General features: G+C 34.1%; 2 protein-coding genes across 3 annotated transcripts in view; one reads left to right on the forward strand and one right to left on the reverse strand.

Annotated features, from left to right (window-relative positions):
* Positions 1 to 18,511, forward strand: part of CDIN1 (CDAN1 interacting nuclease 1) — a 121,780-nt gene that overhangs the window by 71,688 nt on the left and 31,581 nt on the right. Inside the window, exon 11 of one of the 2 annotated variants that reach the window (XM_085062024.1) lies at positions 16,654 to 17,398. The exons of the other annotated variant lie outside the window; for it this stretch is intronic. Coding sequence (XP_084918150.1) covers positions 16,654 to 16,744 — 91 coding nt within the window. The 3' untranslated portion in view covers positions 16,745 to 17,398. Of the gene's footprint in view, positions 1 to 16,653; positions 17,399 to 18,511 lie in introns of those variants that run through there. 2 annotated transcript variants of the gene reach the window in all.
* LOC146436247 (uncharacterized) overlaps positions 610 to 18,511 on the reverse strand; it is a 98,931-nt gene continuing 81,029 nt past the window's right edge. The window contains exon 5 of the mRNA XM_085062028.1: positions 610 to 737. The gene's annotated coding sequence lies outside the window, so the exon portion shown is untranslated. The remainder of the gene's footprint in view (positions 738 to 18,511) is intronic.

Consider the following 18,511-nt stretch of genomic DNA (forward strand, 5'->3'; position numbering starts at 1 on the left):
GGTTTTCCTCTGTTCTATACCACTAACTCATCAAGAGTTTACAGCTTTCTAATTCAGTCCTTACATTTCCTCTCCAAACTGAAATACGAGATTTAAAAGCGAATCCATCAACTGGTTTCCAGTTCCAGACACTTAAGTTACTGTTTTTCTCCATGCAAATTAAATTTAATCCAAAACTACCGGTATTGTTAAATGATCCTCAAACAAAAATATTAAGAGAAATGCACAGTAGTATGCTATCCTTTTACTGACTTGGTGTGAGGATTAGCAGCAAGCGAATCCCCTAGATTTGAGACTAACTGGTTTTAACTGTCCACAGTTTCATCTTAGTGCTGTAAAAAAAGAAAATACAAACATGGATAAATACTCATTAGGGAGTTACCTATAAAGACAATATTTGTAAAATAAAGCAGCTAGTCTGAAGACATTGCCCTAATACTAAAATACAGGTTCAGCTCCCAAAAAAATCTTTGATAATAAAGTTTCTAAAGATTTATTTCTGTTTACCTATTTACCCTTTTTAAACTATTTCATCCTCTTATTTCTAGGTCTTATACAGTAAAGTCTGAACAAAATAATTTTCATTTTTAGTATCAAAAAACTTACCTTTTTGTAGCTTTCACAATTTATGGCCCCAGTTGTATAGCATTCTGTTTGTTCAGCGATGACCTTCCAGGTTCGATTTAAAAAGAAGTCAGAAGCATTTGTCATGTCTGCTCGATCTTGTCCAGAGGTACCTATTGTAATTATAAAGGACTAATAAGGTTGTTTATAATATAACAGTCTGACAACCCTAAAAAATCTTCTGGAGAGCAACTTCTCTTTTTTTTTATTTTGTCTTTCTTAAGGAAAAGACCCTCTTGCCTTCTTGCTCTGTGTTGCACTGCATCTTTTTAAATTTAGATGAGAAAGCATAAAGAACTTAAGCCTTGAAAAACTTAACTTAGTTTTAAAAGATAAGCTGTATAATTTCCTCATTTGTAATATCTTTTGGAAATAGTAATAATGTATTTATAGTGTAGTTGCACCCTATATTTAATTGGTATTTATAGAAGTGATGAGGATGTGCTTAAAAACACTGAATTCCTTTCACTGTGTAACAAAAGAAACCCTCTTACTACTATGCTGCAAAAATATGTGATACATTAATATGGTGATCTCTGTTTCTTAGGAAAAGAATCCAAATTAAGAAAATCCTATTTATTCTATTGTAAATATTATTAACATACTGCTGTAAGTGGGTGTTATTATAGTGGTATTTTTATTATATATCAGGTTTTTTTGCAATTGACTTATGATCATTTTTTCCCTTCATATGCCTTTGTCTTGCTTCCTCTTTTCTCTTTCCTCCCCCATTTCAGCATCATCCAGCAATGCCACTTTTTTTATAGACATCTATATAAGGTAAACAAAAACCCAATGGAATTTGAATGTTTGACAGAAATGTTTACCTCTCTTGTATGGTATGTAACAACTGTAGTATTGTCAGGCTACCATACATCATTTAAACACCCTTAGACAGCAAAGGCAGAATCTTGACAATTCAGTAATCTCATCATGTGATTTAAGGAAGGCTTTTTTTCATATCTACAATTGAGACAAATTTATGTTGTGTGTATTTATGGTTGTTAAACTCAAAATTGTCTCATTTCATTAATTTTTAACATTGTGCTCTCTTAATGACTATGAAGAAATGTATTAAAATGCCTTAATTATAGGGCTAGAAGAAGAGAAAGCACAAGTCTTTTTAGCATATGATCTTTCAATTGCTCACTAAAGGATAAAGAGGGCATTCAAGCGTGGTTTAGATAACTGTCAGCAATAATAAAATGCAAGGTAGTTTGTAGAGCCTTTAAAGACCTTTCGGGGAAATAGATTTAATTAAAAAACAATAAAATGGACTTTTCATTTCAAAGAAATCCAAAATGTTATAAAATTTCAGGATGCTACTGTATTAAGAGTAATGGATGTTTCCAAGGATAAGGAAAAATTTCTGAAAATACTCTGCAGACCACAAAGCAGTGATAGCTTTATTTTGTGTGTGTAAATGTATGTCCTTCAGCTTTTAAAACACAGGCTATAAATAGTACATTAGAGCTATTTCATGTTTTCTGAACTGTGTGATTTCATCTGTTTGGGTTTTTTTGGTTTCAGCTTTTAACAAGGGTAGTTTTTTAAAAAATACAAGGTGAACACTTAGCTACTTGGCTTCTTAATGTAAAATTATGTTCTAACAATTACCCTCAGAGCAGTACAATTGCTATACTGGCAAAAGTTCAGTTGCCTATTCCAGAGTCTGTAGGTTGGTACTCATCATAGGTGTGTGTCTTATATACTGTGGGAATGCCTGTTGAAGTATATTTCTGATTTCTGCTTTTCTTCTTTTCACAGAATCAAAAATCACATTTGCTAGTAATTGCTAGTTTTTGGTTGTGTGGTGTGTTGAAAAGTTTATTCAAGCACTTGTACTGCATTATCGAGTTATACTGCTTCTGGCAAACTAAGAGGAACTTAACTTGCATGTGATCAGCAGTGGTTTAGAAACAACATTGACTGCTCTCTTTTTTAAGTAGTTTGCACCTTTGCTTAGCCTCATGATTTCCTGAGGAAATTTCTGTAAATGGTTTTCCCTCACTCTGGTGGATACACTTTAATTGCTTTTAACCAGTTGGTTTGCTGTAGCCAAATACCAAATGACTCTATGTGAAAGTTGTCTTTGTGTAGCAAGGTGTTTTACAGATAAATCAACTTCACCAAAGTGCATTTCCAGTAAATGCTAAAACTCTATCAGGTTTTTAGTTGCAGTTACTGGCCCAAGGACATTATAAAATTTGTTCATAATGAAAATGTGACTTCAATATTTAGGGTCTTGTTATATACTCTAGTAAATCACATTTGGATTGTTAATTAATATCAGTGTTCGCTTTCTCACTGACTGATCATAACAATTGAAAACATCCCTGTTCCTGGAGTTGGTGATTTTTCTTTTAAGAAAAATAAGGTTTTGTTTTCTGCTTGTTCACATACCTTGAACTTGAGCACAAATGAATAGCACAGCCTCTGTAAAATACACTGGGCATGTGAGAAAGATAGCTGAAAGTGTACAAATGTCTGGCCCTGTTCTGCACAAAAATGCCTCACTGTTTTCTTCATTGCTGGGTTTCCTGAGGCTTGAGGATGCAGAACCCAAGCTACGACAGACAAGTGCATGGTTAGCTTTGGCATGTTTTTGATAAAGTGCCTCGCATCATCATGTTATCAAACTCCTCTCTGTTTTCAGCTAGTTGTGTCCCTTTCTTTCCACTCATCCCTTCTAGTGTGGCAGGACTATTAAGTGTGATAATGTTTCTGTAGAATATGCTCTAATATCTTAATATATATTCTCTAATCTGAAGCTAATGTGTTCCTGCAGAATCATTAGTTTTGATCATTTCTGTTGGGCTTGTAAGTTCAGTAGAACTCAGGTCAAATGTGGAGTCTGCTTCCTTTGCCTTTTTACTAGTGATCTGTTATCTGCTTACCAAAGTTTTACATAGTTGGGTTTTTATGACTTTGTTGCCATGATTCATACCAGAGATGACTTTCTGTAGCAACTTCTGTAAACTTTAGACAAACTAAGATCTCACTGAGTAAAACTATCCTACAGTAGTGTTTTCTCTTTGCTTAAATACCACATTTGCTATATCTAAAGACCTCTTCTTACTCCTAATACTTTATTAAAACCAGTAAACTTTCTGTATCGTTTCACTACATCAAAACAACATTCAAGAAAGAGGTGTGCATTAGCAGAGGGCTGAAGGCTTAATCTTGTAGTGCAAACTCTAGATCCATATGTTTGCCCAATAGTTAGCACATTAAGCCTCCATACAAGCTGAGGGTTTCATGATGCAAACAGTAAAATGACCAAGATAAAATAATGGTCATCATTTATACTGTTATGCATAATGATTCTTAGTAACTGATTCTCAAGCATTTGCCTCTGGACAATGGACAGGGTAAGCTGTAACGGCTGTAAATGTAGCTCTGAGTCTGTTCCATCATTGATCTCTTTTGGACTCTCAAGCAAATTACTTGTTGCTTCTATATTTAAAATTCACCACCTGTAAAAGCCTAACATTGCATAAAATTATTGCAAGGTCAAACTGGTTTTCTTAAAACTTAAGGTAAAAAACATTAGAGACATACAATATGCTCTGTTATGAGAAATCTCTTTTCTTGTTGCAGAAGTGTAAACCTAAGCACAGATCTTCTCATAACTTTAATTTTCTTAGCACGTCAAGAAAGAGAAAAAGAATCCAGCAGTACTGTCTATGCTTTGGCATAAATGTTATAAAAACAACATAAAGTTCCAGATATTTTTTGGTTTGTGTTAAGGAGATGAAGGACAGGATTCTAGGAAAAACACAAATCATGTCAAACTACCACTCAAATCATTCTTCTCTGCAAAATGTCCAGGTGTATAAGTTCAGAGAGAAAGGTCTGTGTTCTCACTACTGTGGAGAAAACTTCCCCATTTGTAAAAGCTCACCATACTGTCTTTTGTGTCCTATGTTTTTCTGCCCCTTCTCTGTAAAATCATCATGTACGGCTCTGAAAATTAGTACCCTTGCTTTTAGATTTTTTTTTTTATAATTTAATCGCCAAAAGACCGGTAAGATGTAATAGCACTACAGCCCTTAGCCTGCTTAGCCTCTGCTCTCTCCTTGGCTTGAATAGACCTCAAATTTAGCCTGGGTCTGTGGAAATGGCAAGGTGGGAAAATCCCCTTCATGTGCAAATGTCTGCATCATAAGGTAGCTCTTACCTCAGAATACATATATTTGTATATGAGCTTACATATGTATGTCTGAATTTAAATATTAATATTTTAAATATGAAAGTTTTAAATATTCATCTTTAAAATACGAAATATAAATACAGTCCTGTAATCTTATCATAGTCCTTTTTGTGCATATCAATATGCACATAGTTCGTATCTGAGCTAACTAACAATAGTTCAAAATTGTGCCTGGCTGTTGATATATTTCTTGTATCTCATTAATAGTATTCTCTCCCTGGTTTTGCTGTGATACACAAGTGAGTGTGTTCGATCTGAAACTTCTAGAAAAATTTACCTTTTTTAAGAACAAAAAATATGAAGACTCTGTAGTTAGTTGCAGAGAAGACAAAAAAAAGGTGTTTATATCATGGGATGTTGTTTTACCAATGAAAAAATACACTGTACTTGATGAGTCTTTTCTATGACATGAGGGAATTTGTGTACAACATTGCTTTCAGTAGCTTACACTGTCTGTTTTAGAGTATTAATTACCTAGTCAGATTTTATTAGAGCCCATTGAGTTTTGCAAAATTAAAATTGTAGCAATAGCTAAATGGTATGAAATGTGGAGTGTAGAATCTTTGTTTTGCCAAATGTTCTCCAGGGTTTCAAAGAAGGAGCAGGGAGAAGTGGGAGAACCTTGAAAGTCAAGTCTGACACTTAAAAGAATTAAAATTTTAGTTAGATCTGTATTTACCTTTTTATAAGAGATAAAAATAAAGCATAATAGATTTTTCTGTTATGTTAGTCATGCATCAGCAAAAGTATTACATGCAGAGTTTCTGCAGTATTTGCTCATTTTAAAATGCAAAGTTGTAGGATTGCAGTAATGTGTCACTGTAGACTGGTTTCTGTACACCCTGAAGTTAAATGTTTCAGATATATTGGGAGAAAAGTTGTTTTCTAAGTTGTTTATTATGTAAAGGCTACCAAATGCATATAACTGAAAAAAATTATTACTGCATTTATGCATCATACGGCCATCATGGGCATCTACACTAAGTCCACATCCTCTTTTACATAGGCTTGTGCTGTCCTCAATGTAGGTAAGAATAAAGCTGCCATTAGTACTACTTTTGATCCATGTAATGATTTCATCCTGTGAAATTAAATGATTAGATAGAGCATAAGATGCATGATTGTACTGAGAGTAAGTAGTAGCAAATCCAAAGAAAGGCCTCAAAGACAAAGAAGGGTTTGGAGTATCTTTCCTATGAAGAGAGGCTGGGAGACCTCCAGCTGTTTAGTGTGGAGAAGAGTAGGATCAGGGGGATCTTACCAAGGATCTTATCCATAAATATCTGAAGGAAAGAAGTGAAAATATGGAAGTCAAGATCTTCTCAGTGGCACCTAGTGAGGGGATAGGATATATTGGACTCAGATTGAAATACAGGATCTACTGAAATGCTAGAAAAATCTTTTATCATTGTGTGAGACTGGAGCAGTCTCTTCAGAGAGGTTTTGCAGTCTCCGTCCCTGGAAATATTCAAAACCCAACTGGACAAAGCCCTGAGCAACCATCTGTTGTTCACCCTGTTTAGCAGCACTAGACAACCTCTAAAGATCCTTCTTCACCTCAACTATTCAGTGTTTCTATGTTATTTTGTCATTATTTTAATCTGTATTACCTTTTTTTTATAGTCACAGAGGAATCAATGTCAAAATAAGTGGGAGGAAGGGAAATCTGAAGAAGTTTATTTCAGTGGAGTGCTGGTTTTACATTTAATGTTAGTTTTCCTAGATTAAAAATCCTTTCTTAAGTTTTAAGCATGAGAGAGAAAACTAGGCTGTAGAAAATTAGGAAGATATTTTATCTACCTATAAATTTTCTTTTGAAATCTATCAATGAGCACTAAACATCGTACAATACCAGAAACTAAAATGGTAACTTAAACAGTAGGAAAATTATGAAGGAATAATATAAGGAAAGTAGTAAGAGGGAGGTATTTATAAGCCCTGTTGATCTGGAGTTTGGGGATCAGTTCACAGAAGAGTACACAAATGCGGACTTACAGAGTTAGCCGACAGATCCTAATATGTTAAAGGTTGTAATCTTTTGAAAGAAGTTGGTTGGCTTTCCTGTTGGCCCTCCTATCAACTTTAACCTCCAACCTTCTCCGGCATGTATCACTACAAATAAAACTGCTGAGGTTTGACAAGAGGATATAAAGTCACTAGGCCATCGCACAGAAATCTCTACATGATTTTCTTTAACGTAAAGCTTAAATGAACACTGCTTAAAGTCAGGGGTTTTAATAAGAAGTCATAAACATTCACTCATATCACTTTAGTTTTAATAATTACTGTTTTAACAGAGAAGAGAAGAAATATACATAGTAAATTATGTTTGACAACTGGAATTTCGTGGTTTTGTTATTGGTTGTCTTTGACTATTATGTGAATTGCTGTTCTTCATTTTAATGTATACTTTTTCATGCAAGCTGTATATGATATCAATATAAACATGGCATTTGTGTACAGTGTTATAAATGAATTTTTAGCTCTTGTTTAAGGCAAACCAGATGACAAAAATAACTTACGTGTTTGTATTTACTAGTGTCAGTATAATAATCTTTAAATCTGTAGTCACCTATTATGATTTTGACTTTTCTTTCTCTGTAGTATTTTTTGTGACTTTACACAATCCCTTTTAACAACCTAGGCATTATGCAGGCCACAGATACTAAAAGTTTTTCATAATTGTTCCACTCCTGCAAGCTGCTTGTAGTGTTTTCATTTTGCCAGAGCTGCCATCCACAATATTACTGTGTCATAGAATCACACAGTGGGTGTTATTGATACGTACCATCACTAATGGTGTTCATTCTTGTGGATTTCATACTCTTATAAGCAACTAATCTCTGAACATAGACTGCACCTTACTGAAACTGTATTATGATCCTAAAAATATATTTCTTTCCAGTTCAAAACCATACCAATTCAGAGTTAGGTTTTCTGTTTTGTAGTCTGTTATTTGCATGACAAATTTTGTGGTGATGTATAATAATTTTGTTAATGCTTTTTGTTGCTTGTGGATTGTCATCTTTTTCCCTTATGCTTATGTTTTTTTCAGAACACTTACTTTAAGGGGTGTAAAAGAAGTCTCTTCCTTCTGAAATCCTTCCTTTCCATGCCCAAGTTCTGTTCCTTGTATGAGCCATTCATATGTTCATCTCTTTGTTAAAGTCCACTTTCCATGATTAGGAAAGTACCACTTGTTATTTGATGAGGTACATACATCTTCCATCCTTTGTTATGCTTTCTATGTTTTTTTAGGCTTCCTTCACAAACATAACTAGCAGATACTGGGCAGCACTTATTTTTTTTCTTTTCCTAAATAGTTTGCAGTACACTAGTCACGTCTCAGTATGTCCCGCGTCTTACTTTTCTGATGATTCCACTCTGTTGAAACATTTAATTGGTTTTCATCTCTAATTTGTTGAATATAAGCTTATTACATAAATGTTTTGCTGTTGTAGATGCAATGTGCTGTTTGTTATCTGGACTTGTTTTTTTCATCTGCACTTGGACTATAATTAAGTAGTCTATAGAAAGTAGCTAAGGAAAACAAGCCTTTTATATGCAAGTTTACATTCGTTATCTATATAGGAATATCTTATATATATTAAACCTGCTAGGCATTCAGATGTTCCAAGAGACAAATATTGATCTACACACTTGTCCTGGTGGAATGTGTAGCAAACTTCACATAGATTTCTGGTGCTGCCTGTATCCAGCAGTAGATGCTGTTTATCAAACCATACAGTATGTAAATTTTAGAATTTAGATATTTCTGGAAGATTGAGAACGGATTGAATGGAGTTAAGGGGAAGCTTTTAAGAAGCTAAATATAGTTAGTTATTTCTTTCTCCCAGCAGGATTTTAGATTGCATGAGGTAATATAATGTCAAGAGGAGTATAATTGAACTGAAAATGCATTGTGAGAGAATTTGGTCACACCACGCCTTTCCCCCTGCAAGAATCTTCACTTATTACTTGTATTTTCCTCTGCAATTGAGAAAAATTAGCATGATGTCAGTCTGTGTTCCTTTAGTATTCCCCCTAGCATTTAACACCCATCATCTTCAAAAAGTGAGGTAGGAAGCTGACTAGAAAGCTACAGGTGGCTACTACTTGAGGAGACAGGTAAGATGAGTTAGCAAAGGAGTTAAAATATTAATACATTAAAGCAAGAATTGTTGGCTTTCTTTCCTCTTTGAGTCCAGCTATATTACATTGAGAAGACTGTTATATAGTCCACTAGCAAACCCAGAATTAAAAAAAATAGCTTTCAGGTATTAAAGGTTTAGCTTGTGCTAGCAGAAGTTTCTGATGCTTCTCATGTAAACAGTATCAGCTAGCATATTTCATATCAAAGCACGCAGGAATGTGTTTTCTGCTTCTATAAAGTTACAGGGTGGTCACAATACACAGGACACCAACATCTGTCATGGCACTATGAGAGGATTGCCTGTTGTATTAAGCTGTTACACTTTTTAACTGGAAACTGCTGTCTGGATGCTTTCAGTGTAAGAATGTATTTGCAGTGAGAAAAGTACTGTAATCTCACCATACTCAGTTACAGCTTCAGTATCCTCCTCAAGTAATACTGTATATACAAGTGGCAGAACCAAGTTATGAGTATAAAGTTATTAATTGAGGAGTGATTAAGATACCATGTGATATCCATAGGAGGTGTTCAGAGAGCTTTGTAGTGGGTACAATAGCAATGATTAGAAGAAGGAATGCTGATCCCTTCATGCATGAAATAGTTTATCCCACTATAGAGCCCAGGAAACTAATAAAGCTTCTGTGGACCAAAGCCATAGAGGCTTAAATTGACCAGATTAAGACATTTTCTAGAAATGCTTGCCTTTCTTTTTTCCATTTCGTTTTGTATGACTTCGGAATGGAGATCATAACAGACAAATAGTAAAAAGAATAATGTCAGTTACTCATCACAATTGATCAATAATGATCCTTGCCTTTTGAAAAATGCAATTTTTAACAGTTTAAAAATATGAAAGTAATTACATTGAGTTTTATTCATTTTCTGCAGTGAATTTTAGTGATTCAGAAATGTTGGTGATTCAAGAAATGTGAGCATAATTTAGTCTGGTACTAAATAGAATCCTGGAAATAGATAAACAGAGCGTAAAGGCAGCTATTTCACATATGTCTTGATGATATCTGTAAAAGTTTCTACATGAAACACATGCATGAGGATTACAAATTTTCTTATTTTTTAAAATGTTTATATAATTTCCATTTACTGTTTTGTAGAAATGCTGTTCTATATTTCCCTACCAAAAAACTTTTAACAAATGTAACTGCCGTAAATATACCTTGGAATACTAGACAATATGTAAACACTTCTCACATTTCTGCTATGTATGCTATGTGGTTTTTCTTTCAAACCATAGTTTCCAACATTGACGTTGTAAATCTTATTAAATGTTGTTTGTATGAGAATGAAAAGAAATAATATGCTGTATAATTTAAAACTTCACCATTTAGTTGCTGATACTTTCCATTGGATGTGAATACCAAGTTGAATGTTCAAAGGAGATAGTCTTTGTTTTAGACTGACAGTATATAATCCCTGAATATTAGTGCCACATAGTTGCTTTATCCAATTAGAATGTAAAATCTGATGGCAAACAGAAAACTTGAAAGAAAACTTTAGTGAGAACTAAAGATTTGAATTGGTGTTTCATGTCCTAAAATTAATAAAGAAAAGGACCTCTTCAGTGTTCATAAAGAAGTTTGAGAAGCTATTGGAATGAGAACCAACTTTGCTGCTTCCCTCCTTTACATTACAATTATAAGGAAATCTCTATCTGCTGAAACTTATATGATCCAGTATTCATTATTTAAGTTTTCATAAGATTTGACTGAACTAACTAATAGTAATTTTGTGAGATACGTTGCTGTCATATCTGCTATTTCCATGGAAAAAAATCAGGCAACAATCCTTCTGCATTTTGCAGATGTATCCATCTTTTTACTGAGGACAAACTCACACCATACAAAGATCAAATTTCAGGCTTTCAACATAATTATTTTCAAGTACAGACATGTTATACATGTGAATAACTGTACTAACTCACATGTTAAAAACATGCAAGCATTGTTTTGGCTTAAAATCTTTTATTTGGATAACAAATTCTTATTTACCATCAAAGATTTAAATTCTTATTGTCTCCTTAATTCAAAACCAAAAAGCCACCTGCAGCCTGTGGGCTATGGGTTAAAATCAGAGAAATGGGGGGATAAAGATGCAAAATTGTCTTCTAACATTCGTAGTTTTCATATCTCACATCTCTTTTCCCCCCATGTGGCGAGTGGCAGAAGGAGTAGTTTAACTGAGTTTTTAGTGTTCTTTTTGAGGCAAGGAAATATTGCCACCTTCAAATATTGTCCTTACTCCTAAGTAATCTAGTTTCTTAAAGGGCAGGTCTGCAGAGAAGGAAATAAAAATAATTATGAAGAAGGCCATATAATCACTTCATATAATTGTGATTTTTAAAAATTCCTTTTTGTGCTGTTATCTAGTGATGACTTTTGAAATACAGCACCTCTAATTTAGTTTTACGTGATGCATAATTAAACTATGGAACTTAATGTGATTGTGTTATTGACTCTCAAAGTTTTCAAAAAACAAGGAGAGTACTTAAATGTAATATTATAGCTATTATAATAAAAAAGAACTTTGATGCTACATGAGGTGAAATGTAAATACTTAAAAGATATGAAAGACTTTTCAAAGAAATCTTTACTTGCCGTGAATAAAAGAGACATGGATGAGATATATTGAAAATGGTATTTTTTGATTTCTGTTTTGTTTTTGTTCTTTTGAAGCAGATTAGTTACTATCCAGAATGAAAGACAAAATTTTGAACAGTTAATTTGATATTTTATGTCATTATTCTCCTTAAATTAGATTGTATCATTTTTATTATGTGAATATGTGTTTTAAAAGTATGTCATTCCTCTAAGCAGTATCGATTAAGAGTAAATTCTCAATGTGGTTGTATATTTCATACTTGGAGATGTTTTGTTAGTGTAGCAAGTGGCTTAGGAACACATCTCTGTTATGCATCTACTTTGGTGTTTACTATGTGTATTGAAACTACACTTAGAAATCCTAGTAAAATATGCTAGAAATTGCTGTAGAACAGAGCAGGAGATACTTTGTTGTACAGAGTTTAATGTTCAAGTATAATACACAAGTCAACAAATGTTCACAGTGCAGTGCAAAGGGGTGGTAAGATAATATTGGTCAGCAAAATATTCACTGATCTGAGTATATCACAAGCCTGCTAAATTTTTCATGTTTTGACAGCTGAGATATTTAGAGGAAAATAACAGATTGCTTTTGTTAATGCTTTTTGAGAATTATTTCTAACCTTGAGAGGCAATTGGGGATAAAGAATAAAGGTGGTTTGCCAATTCAGTGTGGTTTTTGACAGCTTGCTAGCGAATGGAGAGAGATGATGGAAACATGAAAGGCATATAGGTCTTCCTCTGTAACGGTTTTCCACTTTCCAGATACAAAGAAAGAAATTACATACTTAAATAGTGACACTTTTTTTTGCAGAATTGTTTTGGTTGGAGATAAACAGAGCAGACTGCACTGTTGAAGTTCATACAAAGGTACTTTGCTTCTAGAAGTAGAGAAAATTAACACTTTTAAAGGGTCTTATCTATGTAGGTAAAATGAGAAAGTAGTAAATAATATAATGATACCCTGAAGAAAGAATTAGCCAGATTGGAAAATTTCAGATATGTGGCACTTCAGAGAGAACTCCAAATGGAGACTGATGAGAGGGCTATATGTGTTTTTAATCAATGAAAATGATCATGTTGACTATAATGTTTAAGAAAGAAGGGTGAGAACAATAAAGCTCCACTTAACTATGTCAGTAATTATCTAGTTATGAAATACATAGAATAACTTGCCAGGGGACAGGCCTTGACATTAGTTTGAACTTAGGTGAGATATACGAAGGGGAAGTGGATCTTGTATGTCATCCCAAATGTTATTGACTTGTGCATCACAAAGAGGGAAGGACTCAAGTGGGACTTTGAGAGATCCATCACAATTCTGGGTCAAAATGTCCTTGTACCTTTACCAGCAATGAAATTTCCAGCGCTGTTTGTTTCATAATGCATACCACATGCTCATAATTAGTTGACTCACAGAGAATCTGCGACCTATATTCTAAGTGGAGTGCAGCAGCCGAGAGGCACCTCTTCAAGCCCTCTTGCAATTTTCTCAAGTTAATATTGCAAGATTCTACCCATAAATGCAATGCAAATCTGCATTTCACAAGACCTGTGGAAATGTGCTGATGGAGTAAGGTAGATGTACTCACTGAAGTTGCACTTAAGTCAGGGTTTCTAAGTAAGATTCTCCTGTGTAAGATTTAAAGAGGCTAAGCTCAAAGCCCTTGGAAACTTCCTTGGACAGCTGTAGAGGAGTTCTGGAAAATAATCTGTAAGACATGCAATTGCAATTCTAAAACAAAACACAAATATCCAGCAGCAGGAAACCTATTTTCAGACTGAAGCCTTTCAGAAGCACTGGGCCTTTGTAACCTAGACTAAAGCAGTACATCAAGTCCAGGGGAGGTTTGCATATCCTTCTGCTTCCAATATAAGTGATACTAATTTTTTTTAATTGAAGTCATAGAAAGTAGGTGGTGGAAAACTCAGACAAAAATAATTAAACTGTGTACCTTTGTTAATGAGATTATTTAATGGTCTGGTTGTTACTTATTTTGGGGCAACTCTTTCTTCTGTAGCATATCCAAACTTCAGCTGAGTTACCATCCTGAACTGCAGCCTGCTGGTTATTAAATTTATGAGCCTGGAGGTTATGTTGGGCATAGAAGATGCAGGAATAGCAAGAAAAATATTCTACCAAAACCATACTAACTGTAGCCAGATTTGGAAGGTAATCATCTTCTCACTATTAGAGATCTGGTCTGCAGGTAACAAGTTTTTGTGTCTACTTTCCTACATTAGAAGTATTGGTTTTGTTCTTTTCCCCTGTTTCTTTTCTGACAATGGTAGTATTAAAAGACCATATTATTTATTTTACAGGGAAACATCAGTACAAAGAACAGAGCTCTAGGGATTTTATTTTTATTCAAATGCTTTTGATCTAAATTATGATACTGTTTGACTCTTAGGCCTGAAGATAGAATGAGACTGCAGTGTTTTAGAACTGAAACAGAAAATAGCTAAAAAAACACTCACTTGGAGATATAATGAGATAAATCTGATTTCAGAAACTCATGAAACCTTAAAAAAATTAAGAAAGGCAGTGAAGGCAGTTCAAGGAGCTTCACATTACATTATAGCTGTTGATTCCCTTTTTTTTCTGCATTCGTAACATAGACTGGCTAAAGCTTAGGACTTCAGGACTTTATGAATCTGAATTTCTGCATATGGAAACAATTCTTCTGATACCACAGTGCTCTCGTCTGGATTCTGATCCTTTCCAGATCAGTAGTTAGTGCATGATGTTACAGGACAATACAAATTCCACTGATTTCATCAAATTCTGTATAAGAGTATATATTCATTGTCTTACAGAGAGTTGGTGATGGGTTTTCACTGTTATCTTCGCAAAAGACGTGTGATGCCTTTGTCTTACTAGCACACTCAGGTTAATGTGGTTTCTGAGTTCTCTTTGGGCTTTGATAAAATTTTTTATCTTAACATGACACACATCTTGATAATACCAAGTCTGTAAGTTTACTGCTTTTACCAAGAAGTGCTGTTAACTTGTTTCTCAGGTCAGGGAGATACTTAAAATATGTTTTTAAAATTAAAAGTACATGTGGGCTTTGTCATTTAGATTATCACTGTAATTTTTCACTTGGAGTTTTTAGTACTATTTGCAGCTTTTAAAGAGGTGCATATCTTTCATTTACTTTGGAGCTCCAGTTCTTAAATTTCTCTTTCTCAATACATACAGTGTGGGGGGAAATTGCCACTTTTTAAGAGGGAAAAAATGCTTTCTGGTTTTACTACAAGCTTCAGCTGGACATGACATTCTGAAAAGCTCATGCTTTGAATAAAATGGAAGAGAAAAATATCTTGCAAAAGTGCTTACAGGTCAGCATTCTTAAATAAAAACTTAGAACATACGAAATTTTTTTGGTTTAAACAATGAAAATTAAATCAGAACAAATCTGAGGAAAGACTAAAAGGAGGAGAAGAAGGAAAGTATTGGAATAGTGAGTTTATGAATTCTTGTTTCTATTCTTAACATGAATTTAAGCCATTCCTGTTAGAAAACTTGGAGTCAGTATGTGTGTGTAGTGAAAGCAAAGTCTCTTTAAATTCACTGTAATTGACTCCTTTGATCATTATATACTGCAATCTGGCTATTTTATGTGTGTTAATCTCTGCAGAAGAGAAAAAAACTGAGTTTTTTTTCAGCAGTTACCCCTCTCTTCATGCTTTGAGGAGATGCATTCCAAAGTCCAAGTTTAAGGCCCCTTTATTTAAAGCTCAAGCACAATGCTAGTATTTACTTTTATCATGGGAGGAAGAAGAAACACCGTTTCCACATGAAAAATAACATTTTCTTCACTTTCAAAATAAAATATTAACACCAAAAAATCAACACATAATTGTTTCTTGCCCTGCTGCCTGTGCAGGGTGCCTGAGCTAGAACAATAAACAGTGTGTAAAATAATAATTTTTATATCATTCTCTAGGTGAAATAATTACTTTTCTAGAGATAGTGAATAGTTAGCCACTAACTGCATTGGGCTGGAATTCTACCTCCTTTTGTCAGTGGTTCCTAATGGAATCTTTTATCCTTTGTGACATCTGGTTTGCAACGCTTGGTTTTAGAAGTACATAATTTTGTTCTTTAGGGATGGCTAGGAGTCTAGTAATTGAAAAGTTCACAAGAAGCCTTTCAACACAAAATTCTAGAAGTATGATAGGTGGTAATAATGTGTTTATATACTCTGGGATTGACTGTTATTGTCAAAGCTTTGTATTACAAAATAAATTCAACCTGATGGTCTTGTGGTGCAGAGTCAAATTCTAAACTTTGTTTTAAAAGTTTTACAAGAACTATTTCATTAGAGTTGCACTGTCTTGTAAACCAACTGACCAAAATATAGTTTCATAAATCCAAATATTGGTGGCATTGATACTGAAGGAACCATCAAAACCTGAAGGGAAGTTATTCTGCAGACTAGAAACACTCGAACATGAAGTGCCCATGCATGGCTTTGTTTTGTTTGTCCTTCGCAAAAAAATTTATGTTTCATGCAAAAAATTGCATCATCAAATTTTACATTTGAAATATAATTTCATGAATCATATATGTGACTTAAAGGTTACTATGGTAACAATGACATGTATTTTTCAGATACTTTAAGTAAGAACTATGTAATAAAGAGACAACTGATCATCAAAGTGCTGTATGCAAAGTACATAAATTACTGTTACGGCAATTTGTGGACCCTGTTCAGCATACAGTGATTGGTTTAAGTGCCTAACTTAAGTGCCTGCCTTGCTTGCCCATGATTTTTATATTTAAGATATTTATATACATATAGCAGAATTTCTGAATGAATATTTAAGCAGTTTTAATAGATATAGTGTTATTAATTTCTTTGAAACTTATATATTGTATTACCTAGGGGATGCAGCACTTGGGGATGCATGTTTTAATGCATCTAGAGTTTTTTTAAATGTGGGTGAGACGGATGTTTAATTCTGAAGATGCAGAATGAACAGAATCGATTATGGAACAGGAAATTGTGAGAAACTAAGAGCTCTATTTTTGTCTCTTCCAGGGTGCAACTATTGCTGGTTTGGGTGGAAGAGGAGTTTGGCTTCTTAAGATATGTGAATGCTCCATATGAAATTTTTAACCTGACAGGATAAACTGATTTTCTGTTTTAAAATCTGAAGTTACAGGAGATATAACTTCAAAGTGAATAGTGAATCAGAGCTATGTTTATCCCTCTTATATGTCAGAGTTTAAGTGCAATGTTTTATGTATACAGTCATCATGACAGTTAAAAAGGCTGTAAAGAAAAGCAATTATATAATTGCTTTAAAGAATTAAGTAGCACAGATAAAGGCTTTTGGAAACTACAGAGCAGTTTTAATAATTATATCACCTGAAGTCAAGCTGCAAAATTATGTCCTAATTATTCGCAATGAGTAATTATCTATAAAGTTGTAAGCTTTAAAGATTTTATGAGAGAGTAAGGGAATTCTTTGATTTATTTTTTTCCCACACACACTAAAACAATACCCCATCATTTTCTATTTTAGCAGTTTTCACAACTTAAACATTAAATTCTTATTGTTGCTTTCTGTTATATTAGTAGTGTGTGTTTTGCAATTCTAATCTTCACGTTTTTCTTTCTTTATCACCGAAGCAGGCCTTTTGAAGCCAGGGAATTTTTCATAGCAATATTGACAGTGTTCGCATTTGCATGATGACAGCCAAGGAATGGAGCAGTAATTTTTGAAATTGCAGAAGTATTTAGAACACTGATAAAAGCTGAAATATATTTTTGATGGATTGAAGTTAAGCATACATGATTTTTCCTGCTGTCAAAAGGCTCTGAATTTAGTGAATATTTGCCTGCTGTGAGAATGCAAGATTAACATCACAACCATCACCCGGGCACCCAAACCCTGCAATTTAATAGCTTTTTAGGTTCTTTCCTTTTTCTAAACAGCAATTAATCTCATTTTAGTACAATTTTCTCGTTTCTGAAGTCGCTCATTGAATCGCTGTTTTGTTCATATTTGGCTTCAGCTCCTCTGCATAGTCATTAAAGTCCCAATTAATGTCACCTTTAGCTGAAGAGTACTCATTTTTATTGAGAAAATGACAGTTGCTGCCATGAGTAGTGCAGTGTAATATACATTAATTGCCCTGTAACACTGGTAATTACGAGTTTTTCAAGCCTCTCAGTAAACTGTCATGCCTAGACAAGACTGTGCTAAAATAGATTACTCATTAGGGAGACCTGTCCTGTTTTCTGGTGGGTTCTTAGTGTTGGTTTTAAAAAAATCTTGAGTTTGAACAAATAGTTGCCAAAAGCAATTTCCTACAACAACATGTCTGTGTTCAGTTTTCCAGCCATCACTTAAGCCTGCGGTCAGCAAACAGACAGGGTGCTGTGGACTGTGGAGATATCAAGATTTTTATTTAGGTGGATCACAAGGATAAGCTTAGCAATGTGTAGTTCAGTGCTTAATATAAATGTTATTAAAGCTGCCTTTTTTAGTGTCGTGTTTGTAACAGGTCTACCTGGCATTTTAGAAGAGCAGTCAACATCATCAACATTTTATGCCCCAAAAGACTTAAGCACAGTGCTACAGACTGTCCAGGGAGTTGGGATTACTAAACCTGTTCTCAGATAATTCTGTGTAGGAACATCAGGGATTATGTTGTATATTATGTGGAATAATTATCAGATCTTTCAGGAGCTGTATGGCATTGCAAGATGTATATTTTAAAAAATTTAAAAAAAAAAAAGTGGAAATAAAATGTGTCTGCCTCTGCAAATGAGGCTTTGGTGCATATATTGTTAGAAGACCCACCTGCTGATTGACTTGGGAAATGGTGGAATGCAAGTTCTTAATTTCAGAAGGAATGTAGTTCACTGCTCTCTCTTTCTGTTGCCCTCC

The sequence above is a fragment of the Lichenostomus cassidix genome, chromosome 5 (assembly GCF_008360975.1).
Source record: "Lichenostomus cassidix isolate B80296 chromosome 5, HeHo_3.0, whole genome shotgun sequence".
Lineage (NCBI taxonomy): Eukaryota > Metazoa > Chordata > Aves > Passeriformes > Meliphagidae > Lichenostomus > Lichenostomus cassidix.